The sequence below is a fragment of the Pelodiscus sinensis genome, chromosome 3, assembly GCF_049634645.1.
Source record: "Pelodiscus sinensis isolate JC-2024 chromosome 3, ASM4963464v1, whole genome shotgun sequence".
In the NCBI taxonomy this organism is placed as follows: domain Eukaryota; kingdom Metazoa; phylum Chordata; order Testudines; family Trionychidae; genus Pelodiscus; species Pelodiscus sinensis.
The window spans coordinates 5,621,779-5,635,096 of NC_134713.1; the positions used below are offsets into that span (position 1 = coordinate 5,621,779).

Sequence of the window (13,318 nt, forward strand, 5' to 3'; positions counted from 1 at the left end):
CTGGTCTCTTGCCTTCCTCGAAAGCAAAGTTGATATAGTGTATAAAGAACAAGACATTTTTAGCCAAGCAAAAGTGGTCTCCTGTTGGAGTAGACGATGCTGGAAAAAGCATTCTCTTCTGCGCTTTGGGACATCAGCCTTGGCCAAAGGATGAAACAGGTCATAGCTACCAAGGACCAATAGACAGTGTTCTCCTGCTTTACCTGTCCTTACACAGAGGGAAGGGAAAAAAGGACACAGTCTGGTATCAGGCAACTTTTCATTTTATTTCTTATAAAATATATTTTATATTGCTGCTGTAAAAATTACATTTCACATTTTTATTTTTATTACAATAAAAATAATACTTGGAAGACAGCTGGAAAAAAGCTCCAAATGAGAGAGAAGTCATGGCTACGGCATATCCCCGTCAAGCTGAATAGCATACCAGAAAGCAGCTATCGGCAACAAATATCCCATCCTTCCCGCACTTCCTCCTATCCCATAACTCCACAGAGAACCCAATTACCCTAGCTTTGTGTAGCTACATGAAGACTTTCCATTAGTTTAATCCAATGAGGGTATAGAATGACTGCGAGGGTGGGGGGACAGAAGATGCTGAAAGTCACAAAACAGAATTATTTTGCTTCTTTTGGGGGTCCGATCTCCCATCAACAATGAAGGGCCAAAGTGTGAAGGCTGAGAACACACTCTGTTAACGCCTAGCAGAAAGGTTCCTATGTACATGTACAAAAAGACAGTTCGATCAACAGGTGCATACGGGAGAGATTTCTTAGCTGAAATCACAGGTCGGGCCTACCTAGTGTTTGCAGGTTGAGGGGGACTTGCTTCAGACTAGGAAGACTTTAAAGTGTGGAGTCTATGCAAGAGCGACAGGAGGTGAAGTAGAGTCTACTGAGTCTGGTTGGGAGCAAGTTAGAAAGTTAGTCTGAGAAAACTGAAGAAAAAAATAAAAACATTTAAAATCTTGCCGTCATTTCTGCCAACAAATACAAAAGTGTAAAAAATAAAATTAAAAAAACCCGCACCAGCTATTCCAACAAAAAATTACCCACATTGTTATAGACCCTTTCCTCCAGTTAAATCTGTACCGCAAAAAGCTCTCAAAATAGAGTTTAAAAATCGCTCGTCCCCTTTCAAATCCTTTAAAAACACCGACACAAAATGTTCCTATGTACGATCTTTTTATTATTATTCACTAAGTGCTCTTCATTTTGGAATCAAGCGTTGCAAGATGGCTCCGGGTAAAACCAAAGGGGCTGCAAGATAAGGGGGGGAAAGCCCATGGATGGTATTGTGTGTGTGCTAGTGTGTAATTCTTCTCTCCCGCCTCCCTTCCTTCCATCTCACACCCACCTGCGATACCTTGGCAATAGCAGAGAAATTCGACATTCCTCTCTGGCGGAAGCGTTTGTGCAGCTTAGCGAGGCTACGCTGCTTACCACATGCTTTTTCTACACATGTCTGTTTATTCCAAAATCATGTACACTTTAAAAAAAAATCACATTTAACAGAAGCAAAATGTTATTTTTTTCAAAACCCAATCTTCTGCCAGAAAAAAAAATCCTTGAAATAGATGTATATTTATTGAAAACACATACAAAGGTTTGGGTTGAGAACTCTGGTTGTTCACTGCTACAGTGCCAGTTATGGAAGGGTAAACCTTAAAGAGGCTTAGAGGGTTGGTTTCATCAGCACCCATGAGATTGGAAGTTTATTTTAATTTCCTGAGTGACCCAAATTGACCTTGCAGAGTCCGAAACAAGAGACAGGCCCAAAGAGTCCCAGAGAAAATGACGGAAGGGTGGTTAGGGTGAGTTGTGTCCTATTCCTCCAACCACAGGGCTGAAGAGAGAGGAGACTACAATCAGAAAGCGGTTGAACTGGTTTTATTTGGAGTCTGCAAGTTTGGGCTAGAAAGGTCATAAAATAGGCGAATAAGATTTCTGCATCTGCCTACTTCCTGAGACATGATGGTCCAGTGATTAGAGTGGTGTGTTGTGACTGAAAAGACTTGGGGGGTTTAACTCCTTGCTCATCACAAACCCGCCCAGGTGCTTCTGGAAATCCAGTAGGTGCCTATCTGGATCTTTAGCCATCTGGCCCTTCATGGAACCCTAGGACTGAAAGAGACTTCAAGACGTCCTCAAGTTCAGGCCCCTACATTCTTGGCAGGACCACATCTTGCTGGATACAGAGGCCGAACTTCCAGTGAAATCATTGGGAATTAGATGAGGTGACTGGGCTTTTACGGGGGAGCTGGTCCTGCCCTGGGCTGGGGCTGCCCTGGGCTGGGGCTGCCCTGAGAAGTACAATGAAGGTTTTAATTAACAGCTGGAGAAGTTGAGTGACCCTACTGGCTACCGCTTGGAGAGGGCGTGGCCAGGCAGGGAGGAGAGGGTGAAAATGCTGAAGAAGGATCCAAAGTTATTATGAAGTCATTATAAAAAATCCTGCATCATACATGCTCTTCCAGCTAGGGGCATCCCTTCTGGACTAGTGGAGCAGTACCACTTCTTCTTCGACCAGAGTCAACAGAAGGTCTTTACAAGTGCACAGGACTCTAATAGGAGATGACCCCTTGGAAGTGTGTGTGTGTGTGGGGGGAAGTCTACATAGCAAAGTTATTTTGAAGTAACAGCTGTTATTCCGAAATAACCATGCGAGCGTCTACACAGCCATTCCGTTACTTTGAAATAATTTTGAAATAACAGATGGCTTATTCCGACTTCTGTAAACCTCATTCTACGAAAATAATAATAATGCCTATTCCGAAATAGCTATTTTGAAATAAAGTGTGTGTAGACACTCCACTTCTGCTATTTCAAAATAGCCCTTCACCAGGGCCATTCTGGGACTCTAAATCAAGACAGAATTAGGGAAGCCTGAATTGGACTAATTTTAAGGCTTCCCTGCAGTGTAGACATGCTATTTCAAAATAAGGTATTTTAGAACAACTATTCCGGAATAGCTTATTCTGAAACAATTGTGCAGTGTAGACGTATCCTGGGTGAGCTTAGGCTGGGGGCAGAAATAAATCCAAACAATTATACCGTACCTCCCCGAAGGGAGAGGAAGTAGAAAGTGGAACGTTACCAAGCAGAACAAAGACGCCTGAGTGTTAATGCTAGTCTTTTTAAAACAGAGGTTAGATGGGTCAGGAGAAGACAGAGAGAGAGAGAGAGAGAGAGAGAGAGAGAGAGAGGCAGGAAGTCTGGGAAGAAAGAAGGAAAGACATGGATGAGCCAAGGCAAAAGTACTAATAGCTGGGCTGAGAAGAAGACTTTGTGTTTCAAAACCCAAGCCTCCACAGCAGGAGAACTTAGTTGACCTCAGAGGCCCAGACTCAAGACCAAAGAGCGTCCCTAGTGAGGCAGGAAAAGGGGCGTAGGCTTTTAATCGTTTTTAGATGGAGCTGTGTATTTGTTGTAGAATGCAGGAAAGCGAAACAGCGTTCTAGAACTCTGAACAGTCTATTATAGGCCACAACTACCACAGAGACGGTCAAGCCCAGTGAGCTCACATGTCTGGGGGCGTTGGGGGAGAAGGGGTGATTATGGGGGACAGGAGGGATCTGTGATGTCCCAGCAGTGGTTCCAGGTGCTGGGGAGTGGCTGGGGAGGTCCCAGCTCTCCAGAGGGAGTTCTAGATAGAGGGCTTGCACTCCAGGAGTGGGCTTGGGCTTCTCAACGTAGGAATAGTGCCTGGACTCCGGTCAGACGCCGGTGGCAAAGGTGGGAATTCTCCCTCGCAGCATCTGGTGAGGGGATCAGACGTGTGACAAGGAAAAGCAGAATAAGCGGCAAGAGCCACAATTAACCAGAGCTGTGGACCCCTCGGGACATGTGCAGGACTTGAGGAAAACGACCAGGCCTGTGTCCTGACCACAGGCCAGAAGACTAAAGGGATCTGAAATCTCCAACTCATCAGGCTGGGAGTGAGTTGCGGTTACTGTTCTGCTTGCTGTCACTCAGTGAAGAGACTGGAACGGAAAAGCCAAGTGGGGCGGAAGGTTTCTTGGTCCACGCCATGTGTTTTAATACTGATGAAGGGCATTAAGGACCCTGACAGCCCCAAAGGGGTGGGACTCTAGAAGGAGACAGCCCGAGGGCCACTACGTGAGAGAGGTGACTCCATCACAAGAGGTCACTGCAGGTCAGCGAGCACCGACAATGCACCAGGTTGTGGATTAGGATGGCGCGCTCTGGTCACAGGCCTCTAACGTGTTTAGAAACCTGGCTCTCTGGGTCTCAGTTCCTCGCCTATAAAATGGGAACTCTGACACGATCCTGCCTTTCAGTAATGAGGGATGAATACCAGAGCCAGGGATAAGAGAAGAGGCATTTCTCCGCTCCCAGAACTGAAAGACAACTAATAAAATCAGAATCTTCGCTTTCCACCCTCATAAAAGACGTTGATTTGCATTCCAGGTTCTCGTCAGTTTTCATTGCTTCTTCCATAACTCAGGTGCAGAAAGCACCGTAGCCCTTGCATGCAAGTATGCAGCCTCCCACATCAAGAGTTCAAGAGGGAGGCAAGAGGTTTCCTATTATACTGTGGAGGGGACTCCAGGGGCAGCTTTAAAGAGAAACTGCAGCGTCTCCCAAGAGACAGCTTAACCACTGTATTTCTCACGAGTCATCCCAATGCAGTGGGGAGGTCTCCCGGAAGTACCCGGACAAGCACTGGAAGAGCAGCCCCCCCAGTGCCTGAAGTGCAATAAAGACAAATGTATTAATAAAGAGGAAGGTGCACTGGCAGGTTAGGACTCTGCCGATTCAAGTCAAATAAAAACGCCTGGAAATTAGACCCTTTTGAAGGTCTGTGGAGTTTTAAAATTGTTTTGAATGAATCCAACACTTGGTTAAACCAACCATTAAATCTACTGAAACATCTAAAAGTAAACAGAACCTGCTTTAGAGTAGGGATGGAAAGGGTTAACTGGTTAACCAGTTACCTGGTAAGTGAGTGGTTAACTGGTGGCCCTGCTGGGCTGGAACGTCCCCTGCACGGTGCAAGGGGCCCAATCAGAAAAGCCTGCATCGTGGGGGGCAACTCCAGCCTGACCAGGCCCACCACGCTGTGCAGGAGGCGGCTTTCTAGCCCAGCCAGGCCCTTCACCTACGGGATTCCCGGTTAACCAATTAACATTTAACCAGTTAACTTTTCAGAACTGGTTAACTTTAAAACGGCCCGATGATCAACTTTTTTTTCTGTCAGGGTTCAAGTAGCATTCCGGCTGCTGGGAAGCACGCGTCTTCGGCATGAAAATGGCAGCCCCCGCTGATTATCATCAACCCCTTTCTCAGAATGGTACTTTGGAGGCAGAGAAACCACTATGCCGGAAACCTCTTTTTGACATGTCCTTCCTATATTTAGTAAAAGAGAAAGCCCCACAGAGGGGGAGCAACATCTGTTGTAACAAATCACTGCAGTTTTCCTTTAAAGGTCCCCTACTACAGAACGGTTCAGCAACCTGTCTGCTTCCATAATCCACATCTCTCACAAGAGACTAAGCCAGCGGATCTCAAACTGTCAGAGCTCTCTAAGGGGGTCAGCAGAGTCAGAATCACAGAAGAGGGGCTGAAGTGTTAGAGGGGGGCCTCTTATGAACTCTCCCTTCCCAACAGGGCCGGTCATCTGAATGAATTCTACTGTTGTCACAGGGCTTTGCATCAGAGCCACATGGACCCGGCTGGAGAACCTGACCCAATAGAATCAAACCCAGCTGATCCCATTTCTACTGGAGAACCAGTAGATGAGGTTAAAAAACCACATAGGGAGACACGTTCACTTTGTCCCTGCTTCTCACAGGCCAATTTAGCATTCACCAGTTTAACAATGAGCAGAAGACTGGGTTCTAAAACAATACACTGTATATATGTACAAAATTATTTTAAAAAACCCAACAAGCACCCAGATATATAACCCCCTTTGAGTGCACCGCCCGCCCCTTTAACAACCAGGCTCCCGTGGATCCGGGAGGAAATAACACCCTCCTGGCCACATGAAATGGTGTTTACAAAGAAAGTGTTGTCAGTCGTATGGTCCTTAAAAATACACCAGGCTTGTTTCTGCCACAGCCAGGCCACCTGCCTGTGACTTGAGAGGCCGTTTACAGCCTGTGATTATCAAAAACGCAGCATAAAGTCCAACAACCCCCTTTCCACCCACTCCCATTAGGACAAACCCCCTCCTCCCAGCTCTGACGGGAGCCGAGCTACGCAAACATGGACCCGGTGGCTTGTGTGTAGCTGCCATTTTGTGCTGACAAACAAACCAGACTTCTTAGCACCAGGCTTCTCTGCACAAGAAAGTGCGCACACGTGAATGACTTTAGTGACAGGGACCCCGTGAACCGCAGCCCTGGCTCCTTAGTAACGGCACCAGGGCACTGTGGCAACACCCACTGAGCTGAACTGCATCAAAATGGCTCCTTCTGGGGAAAGCGTCCCAGTCAACCCTGCCTGCTACCGTCGCCCACAGCGCCGGGTTCAACGCCGACTCCAAGACACAGAACGGGGATGTGTTCAAACTAAACTCTTGGCCTTTGCGCTCCAAAGCGCCCAGGGAGGTGGACGGAGACTGTGATCACTAGGGTCCTGTCCCTGCAGGGCCACAGGGCAGGACAGCTCTCTGCACCAAGCAGCACATGCTGCTGCTCCTCACAGCGGCCGCAATGGGTGTGCTGGTATGGCAGCTGGACTACGCTTGCTGCTAACTGGCTTTTCACCGCTCAGACAGTCAGTCTGGAGAGCAAAGACCAAAACTCATAAAAACTGGACCTGCTAGTTGCAGATTAAATGGTGCACGTCTCCAAAAATCAGAGTGGCCTCTAGAACCTGTGAACTTTCCCTCCGGCTTTCCCTGCCGTTCCAGAAAGACTTCTCCTGGGGCTGGATTCTTCTCTTATTCACACACCTGGGTGAGTCAGGAGGAACTCCACTGAAGTGACAGCCGTGTACGTGAGCCTCGGGCAAACAGGGACAAATTCTACCCGCAGAGGAAAGTAAGCCGTACACAGTGACCCGCCATCAAATCAGAAACATCCGAATCGTGTAACTGTGGGTGTGTCTAGACTACAGAGTTTTGTCGACAAAAGTGGACTTTTGTCGACAAAACTATACCAGCGTCTACACTACCGCTGAGTTCTGTCGACATAACGTTGACAGAACTCAGCAGTTTTGTCGACGCTGGTAAACCTCATTTTATGAGGCATAACGCCTTCTGTTGACAGAGTTCTGTCAACAGAAGGTGTTATTGCATGTAAACTGTCCTTGCGTCTACACTGCCATGTCGACAAAGCGGCTTGCTTTGTCGACAGAACTGAATGTAGTGTAGACGCTCTTTGTCGACAGAAGCTTTGTCGACAGTATCTGTCGACAAAACTTCTGTCGACAAAACCCTGTAGTCTACACTTACCCTAGAATATGAATTTAAAAAATGAAAGCCAGAAAGCTGGGTTCAGACCATCTTTCACAATTTGGGATTTCTGAACATACCCGATTCAACAAACGACATAAGCACATGTTTGTCTGTAAGCATCTACATAATCCCAACTCATTCAGCATGGACTTTACACCCAGCAATGTAAACGCGTACTGAAGCACTTTGCTGAATCAGGGCCTAACTGTGTGTTTTCCATCCTTCCTTTTCCTCCTGGGTTAACAATATTGATCCTGCCAACTTGGCAGCAAGCTACATTAGGTCTCAAAATAAAACCCTTTATTCCCTCCAGTTTAAAAAGACACTGTTAAGCCCAACATTTAAGAAATAAATTGTTTTGACAAATCTAAGAAACACAAAAATTAATTTTTATTTGAAAATTATCTTCTTTTTTTTCAATTAAAAGATAAAAATCTGCATGTAGATATAGAATATTTTAAAATCTCAACCTTGCTGATGCAGTTGCATCGAAACACATGAAAACCAGGAAGCCAAATTTCCCAGAGGCATAACTGTCCAGCGTTCCTGTCAAAGCAGAGAGGTGTAAAAAATAAAACACAGCATCGCCGGTAAAAAGCAAAAAGGAAAGAACGTTACATTCCTCCCATTCCAATAATTTAAGGTGTTACTATCACACCAGAACATAATTTTCCTTTTTTAAACGATGATTTTTATTCTAACAGTGTCCCTTTAAACAACACAAGACTTTGAACTTTCTAGCCAGTCAAGTAACATACAGAGCTGATCCTCACTTTCTTATCCCAGCTACTGACCTGAAAGTTCAGTAGACTTTACTGTCGAGCTCGGAGATCAGTAAAAAGTTCTTTGGTCCCTGGACCACCAAACGACAAGTCTCTTGTGAACACCACACAACCAGCTTGCTTCCTTTCCCTCCCTATTTTGACTATAAAATAGGAAGATTTTTTTTTAAAAACCCACATTTGTAAAAAACCCACAGAAAGCGTAAAAAATGAGTAAATCCGGCAGACATCCGATATACAGAACTTGGAATTTACACGCAGCTCTTGAGATCTCTGCTGAAGCCACAAGAGACACCTCCAAGTTTGCTGTGCCCTGCTTGCAGCAATGACCAACTTTGGGTGCTCTCAGCTGAGAGAGAGAGAGAGATTCAATGCTCCTGAAACGTTCATGTGCTCAGTCCAGGAATCGCTGGCAGGCCTTTTTCCACCGGCAGGCCGTGCACCACTGGTCTCGGTGCTCAATTCCATACACTTTACGGCATTTCTTGGCTTCACCACGGACCTTTCTGCAGAGTAACAAAAGCCGGAGATGGTGACATGGCTATTAAAGCATTTCAGAGCTCAGGGGAGAAAGGAGCGTGTGTAAGGCAAGGCAAGGTTGAGCTGAGTCTGAAGACGAAGCCCCAATGTAAACAGAGCCATGAGACATGAACAGTCAAGAGCAACCCTGCAACAGCAGAGGGATGGGCTGTCTTATCTCTTTCCTATGGGGCAGCTTCTAGGGTTCTGCGGGCTCGTCTGCGCTTGAAATGTTACAGCAGCACTGTATGTACAGACAATGCATATACCCCCGAGAGGCGGTAGCTAGGTTGACGCAAGCATTTGTCTGTCCACGTAGCCCTGCTACACCGGGGAACTAGGTTCATTTAACCATGTCCCTCAACGGGAAGGATTTTTCACACCCCTGAGTGCCATAGCTGGGTTGAATTAATTTTCTGGTGTAGACCACTCCTAAGCCAAAGGGCTGGTCCCCATCCTGAGGAAGCCCAAGGAAAGCGGAAATTTAAACTAACGGGGTTTTTTTCCTTAATTCTGCATGGTTTTCCATCAACAACCAGCGACACTGGCCACCTCTAGAGAACTCCCCTTAGAATTCTCATACAGAGGAAGACTGGTCTTATTGTTAAGGTATTAGACTATGATTCAGGAGATGGAGAGTCAATTGCCAGCTCTGCCAGACTTAGGCCTGACCTGTGCTATCAATTCCCCATTTGTAAAACGGGGATGAACACCACTTCCTTTTTCCCACACTTTACTTCTCTTGATTTAAATTCATTAGGTCTTTGGGGTGGGGACTGTCTCTTATGTATGTTATGCACAGTGCCTATGCATAATAGGGAGTCTTAGCTGATCTTAGTAGGGGCAAATCATTCAAATACATAATCCTACCAGCTTTCTTCCTGAAGAGTCGCAAAGAAGCAGGCAAACTAGATGCAGAGTTCAGTCATCCACCAGTGAAATGCAGCCCCCTCTGGGGTGGAATGTGGCAGCTACTCTGTACTTACACAAGAGTTTTTAGGAGCAAAAATGAAGCCTCGTTTCCCCAGTTATTAAGTCTTTAGGCAAAGCTAGGACATCCAGAGAGCAAAGAGGAGGACGCTGCTCAGCGTACAACTGGTCGCTGGATCGAAGGGACACCCTGGAACAGATATGGGCCTGACAGAAATGAGCAGGAAGGAAAGGTCTAATGGCCTCACCTGAAGGCTAGTCTCTGGAAATCTGAGCGCCAAGGTAGGCTAGAGCTAAGGCCGGTTATTATTTATAGCTGACAAAGATCGTTCCAGGGACTGGCAGCAAGAATGTCATTTTCCTTTTCTTAAAACAGGAACAAGATGGAAGGTGGCAGAGAAAAGCAACTGACCCCTGACATGTGAGGCATGTAATAGGGCTAGGCCCTAAGGCCAAAAGGGCCATAGAGAAATCCTCCAGGTGGCTAGAGTGGCTTTGGAGAAACTAGCCAATCAGGGGCCAGGAAGGCCTATAAAAGTAGCTGCAGGACTCAAGGCAGCTCAATTACAGCCCAGACCTGGAAGGGAGAAGGTCAGGGGTGGCTGGCAGGCAGGCAGAACCAGGGACAGCTCCCGGTGGAGAACTACTGAGAAGGATGAACTGAGGTAAAGCCCTGAGTGAGAGGCCCTAGAGCTGGGGTGGGGAACTGCCTAGAGGCATCACTCACTCCTGAGTGAGAAAAGAGATGCCAACAGAGGGCACTGGGACGGGCCCGTTAGGGCTGTACTCCCAGAAGGGGTCTGTGGTTTCACACAAGGCTGCGTGACTCCGGAAGGCCGAGTAGTCGAAAAGGCAGACGACTGAGGGAAGTGCAGGCACGCGCACTCGGCCAAATGGGGGTGAGTGCCTCCCGTTACAGGGCCATCGAGCACCAGAAGCCTCCTGGGATGGGGACGGAAGCCACCACCACTATGGCAGGAGATTCTCAGAGGGTTTTTGAAGTGTGGAAGGCCCCCAGGGTAACCCTGGACTAGGCAGGAACGCATCCGGTCTCCTAAATGTGTGACCTCTTCTTGGGGTTGTGGGACTTTTGCAGGAACACAGAGTCATCCCCCTGCCGGGCACTACCGTCCCCAGGGGACCATGAGTTTCGACCTCCTGTCCCTTGCAGCACTACGCAGAGGTGACCGCGAAGGCCTATCCCCACAGTGGGCATGTCTGGGCTAGGCTGTTCATGTCTCATGCGCGTCTAAAGAGGTTGGGATGAGGGGACCTGTTTGGGCAGAAAGCCTCAGCGGGGAGGCTATGCAGACTGAGGCTTTAACCAATAGAAAAGAGCCGCAGGACAGGAGTATAAGCCTCTAAAACATCCCCCTCCACATCTCACACAGCCCCAGAGCACGGACAGTGCCCAAAAGCCTGTTGGCACCTCAGAGGAACATCTCCAAAGACAAGGTGCTGGTGTCTGCTCCCACCAAGGGCATTACACAGGGGCTGTGTCTAGACTGGCCAGTTTTTCCGGAAAAATCAGCCGCTTTTCCGGAAAAACTTGCCAGCTGTCTACACTGGCCGCTTGAATTTCCGCAAAAGCACTGACTTCCTACTGTAAGAAATCAGTGCTTCTTGCGGAAACACTGCTGCTCCCGTTCGGGCAAGAGTCCCTTTTGCGCAAAAGGGCCAGTGTAGACAGCTGAGATTTGTTTTCTGCAAAAAAACCCCGATGGCGAAAATGGCGATTGGGGCTTTTTTGCGGAAAAGTGCATCTAGATTGGCACAGACGCTTTTCTGCAAAAAATGCTTTTGCGGAAAAGCGCCCGTGCCAATCTAGACGCTCTGTTCCGAAAATGCTTTTAATGGAAAACTTTTCCTTTAAAAGCATTTCCGGAAAATCATGCCAGTCTAGACGTAGCCAGGGAGGAGGTGGACAATTAGATCGGGCACTGGCAGATCTGGTTTCACTACGCCTCGTTCTTATTTTAATTCACTTGTAAACCAGGGTGGTCCAGGGCGTTCAAAAGGAGGCTGCTGAGCCAGGGGTGGTGGTGAGGATAACACAGCCTGGCAGGACATTCCACACAGGGGCAGCATGGGAAATACAAGGCTGTCCTCCTACGCAGGGTGGAAGAGATAGAAGGGAATATGGTAGGAGACCAGGACAGAGATCAGGACCAGGACAGAACTGAGTCTGACTGATGATGAGCAGCAGGGGGAACTGGACTTAGTCTGCAGAAGAGAAGAGCGAGGGGGATTTGATACAGTCTTCAACTATGTGAAGGGGGGTTCCAAAGAGGATAGAGAGGCTGTTCTAAGTGGTGGCAGATGGCAGAACAAGGAGCAATGGTCTCAAGTTACATTGCGGGAGAGATGTCAATTGGATACTAAGAAAAACTATTTCCCTAGGCGGGTGGGGAAGCACTGGGATGGGCTCCCTAGGGAGGGGGTGGAATCTCCATCCTTAGAGGTTTTGAAGTCCCGGTTTGACAAAGCCCTGGCTCGGATGATTGAGTTGGGGTTGGGCCTGCTCTGAGCAGGGAGTTGGACTCGATGACTCCTGAGTCATGACTTCCTAATCTTCATCGATTCTGAGTCAATAATTGGTCCCTGGGGCTATCAAAGGACTCTGAGGACGTTGTTTGTATTTCTGCCGCTACTCAAGGAGCACTGTGCTAGGCACCATACAAACAGAGTAAAGAGACATGTGCAGCCCCAAAGAGCTCAGCCTCACAATGCTCCTGGGAAAATAGTATTATTCTCATTCTGGATATGGGGAAACTGAGGCACAGGGAGGTTGTGATTTGCCCGGGGTCATAGAGACTCAGTCGCACAGCTGGGAAAAGAAGCCAAGTCTTCAGATACTCAGCCCCACGTCTCCCGCAAAGTACAGCTACAGCCATCTTGCAACCCCCCGAAAAGGCTGGCAACCAAGACGTTTTTCCATCCAAAAGCCCTCTTCGTCTAAGGCACGAAGGGCCTTAAAATGGAGGTTAAAAGGAAAGCCGCCCTTAATGCATTTACATTCCCAAGGTTTGTCTCCTTCTTTTTCTGTGTCTTTCATAAAGGGTTACAAGCTGTTTGCCACGGGAATAAGTCTCTCTCCCAAACCCCGTAGAACACTGTTCAATGGTGGACAGTGACAAGGTCACGGGAACTCCTTGGACTCTTTGGGCCCGGAGCCCATCTAAATTAATGCAACACAACCACAGCAGCCTCCTTCCTCTCTCACTGTCCCACCTGCAAGGGTGTAACCACACCCAGCTGTCCTTCGCCGGACAGGGGGCCTGCTCACTACTTCCTGAACTGCACGCTCTTCTCTGACAGTACCCAGGCTGGATGGTCCCCCACTGCTCCCCTTCCCTGCAGACTTACCTGGTGCCGCTGGGAGCCCTGGGGGGCGACGCGACAATCAGGTGAGACTTCAGCATTGGCGGCGGTGGCTGGTGTTCACTGAAGCTCAAGGATCTGCTTCGCACCTGCACGAGAGAATCAATTAGCTCGGTGAGTCGCCCCACACACCAGACAGAATTCGCTCTCGGCAGCCGGGGTCTGTCCAGGCAGCCGGTTCCAGTCCAGCCTCTGTACCCAACAGTGCCTGGAGACTGGGGGAACCCACAGAGCAGCACCGAGAACAGATGTGTTCTCGTATAGCTCAACCAACCCCGGCT

General features: G+C 48.0%; 1 protein-coding gene across 3 annotated transcripts in view; it reads right to left on the reverse strand.

Moving 5' to 3' along the window:
- Nucleotides 1–245: 245 nt before the first annotated feature.
- Nucleotides 246–13,318, reverse strand: part of ZNF395 (zinc finger protein 395) — a 56,319-nt gene continuing 43,246 nt past the window's right edge. For all 3 annotated transcript variants that reach the window (XM_075923287.1, XM_006116720.4, XM_075923286.1), the window contains exons 9-10: nt 13,023–13,126; nt 246–8,713 (exon numbers count right to left, since the gene is read on the reverse strand). In XM_075923287.1, the coding sequence (XP_075779402.1) occupies nt 8,602–8,713; nt 13,023–13,126 (216 nt within the window). In that variant the 3' untranslated portion in view covers nt 246–8,601. The remainder of the gene's footprint in view (nt 8,714–13,022; nt 13,127–13,318) is intronic.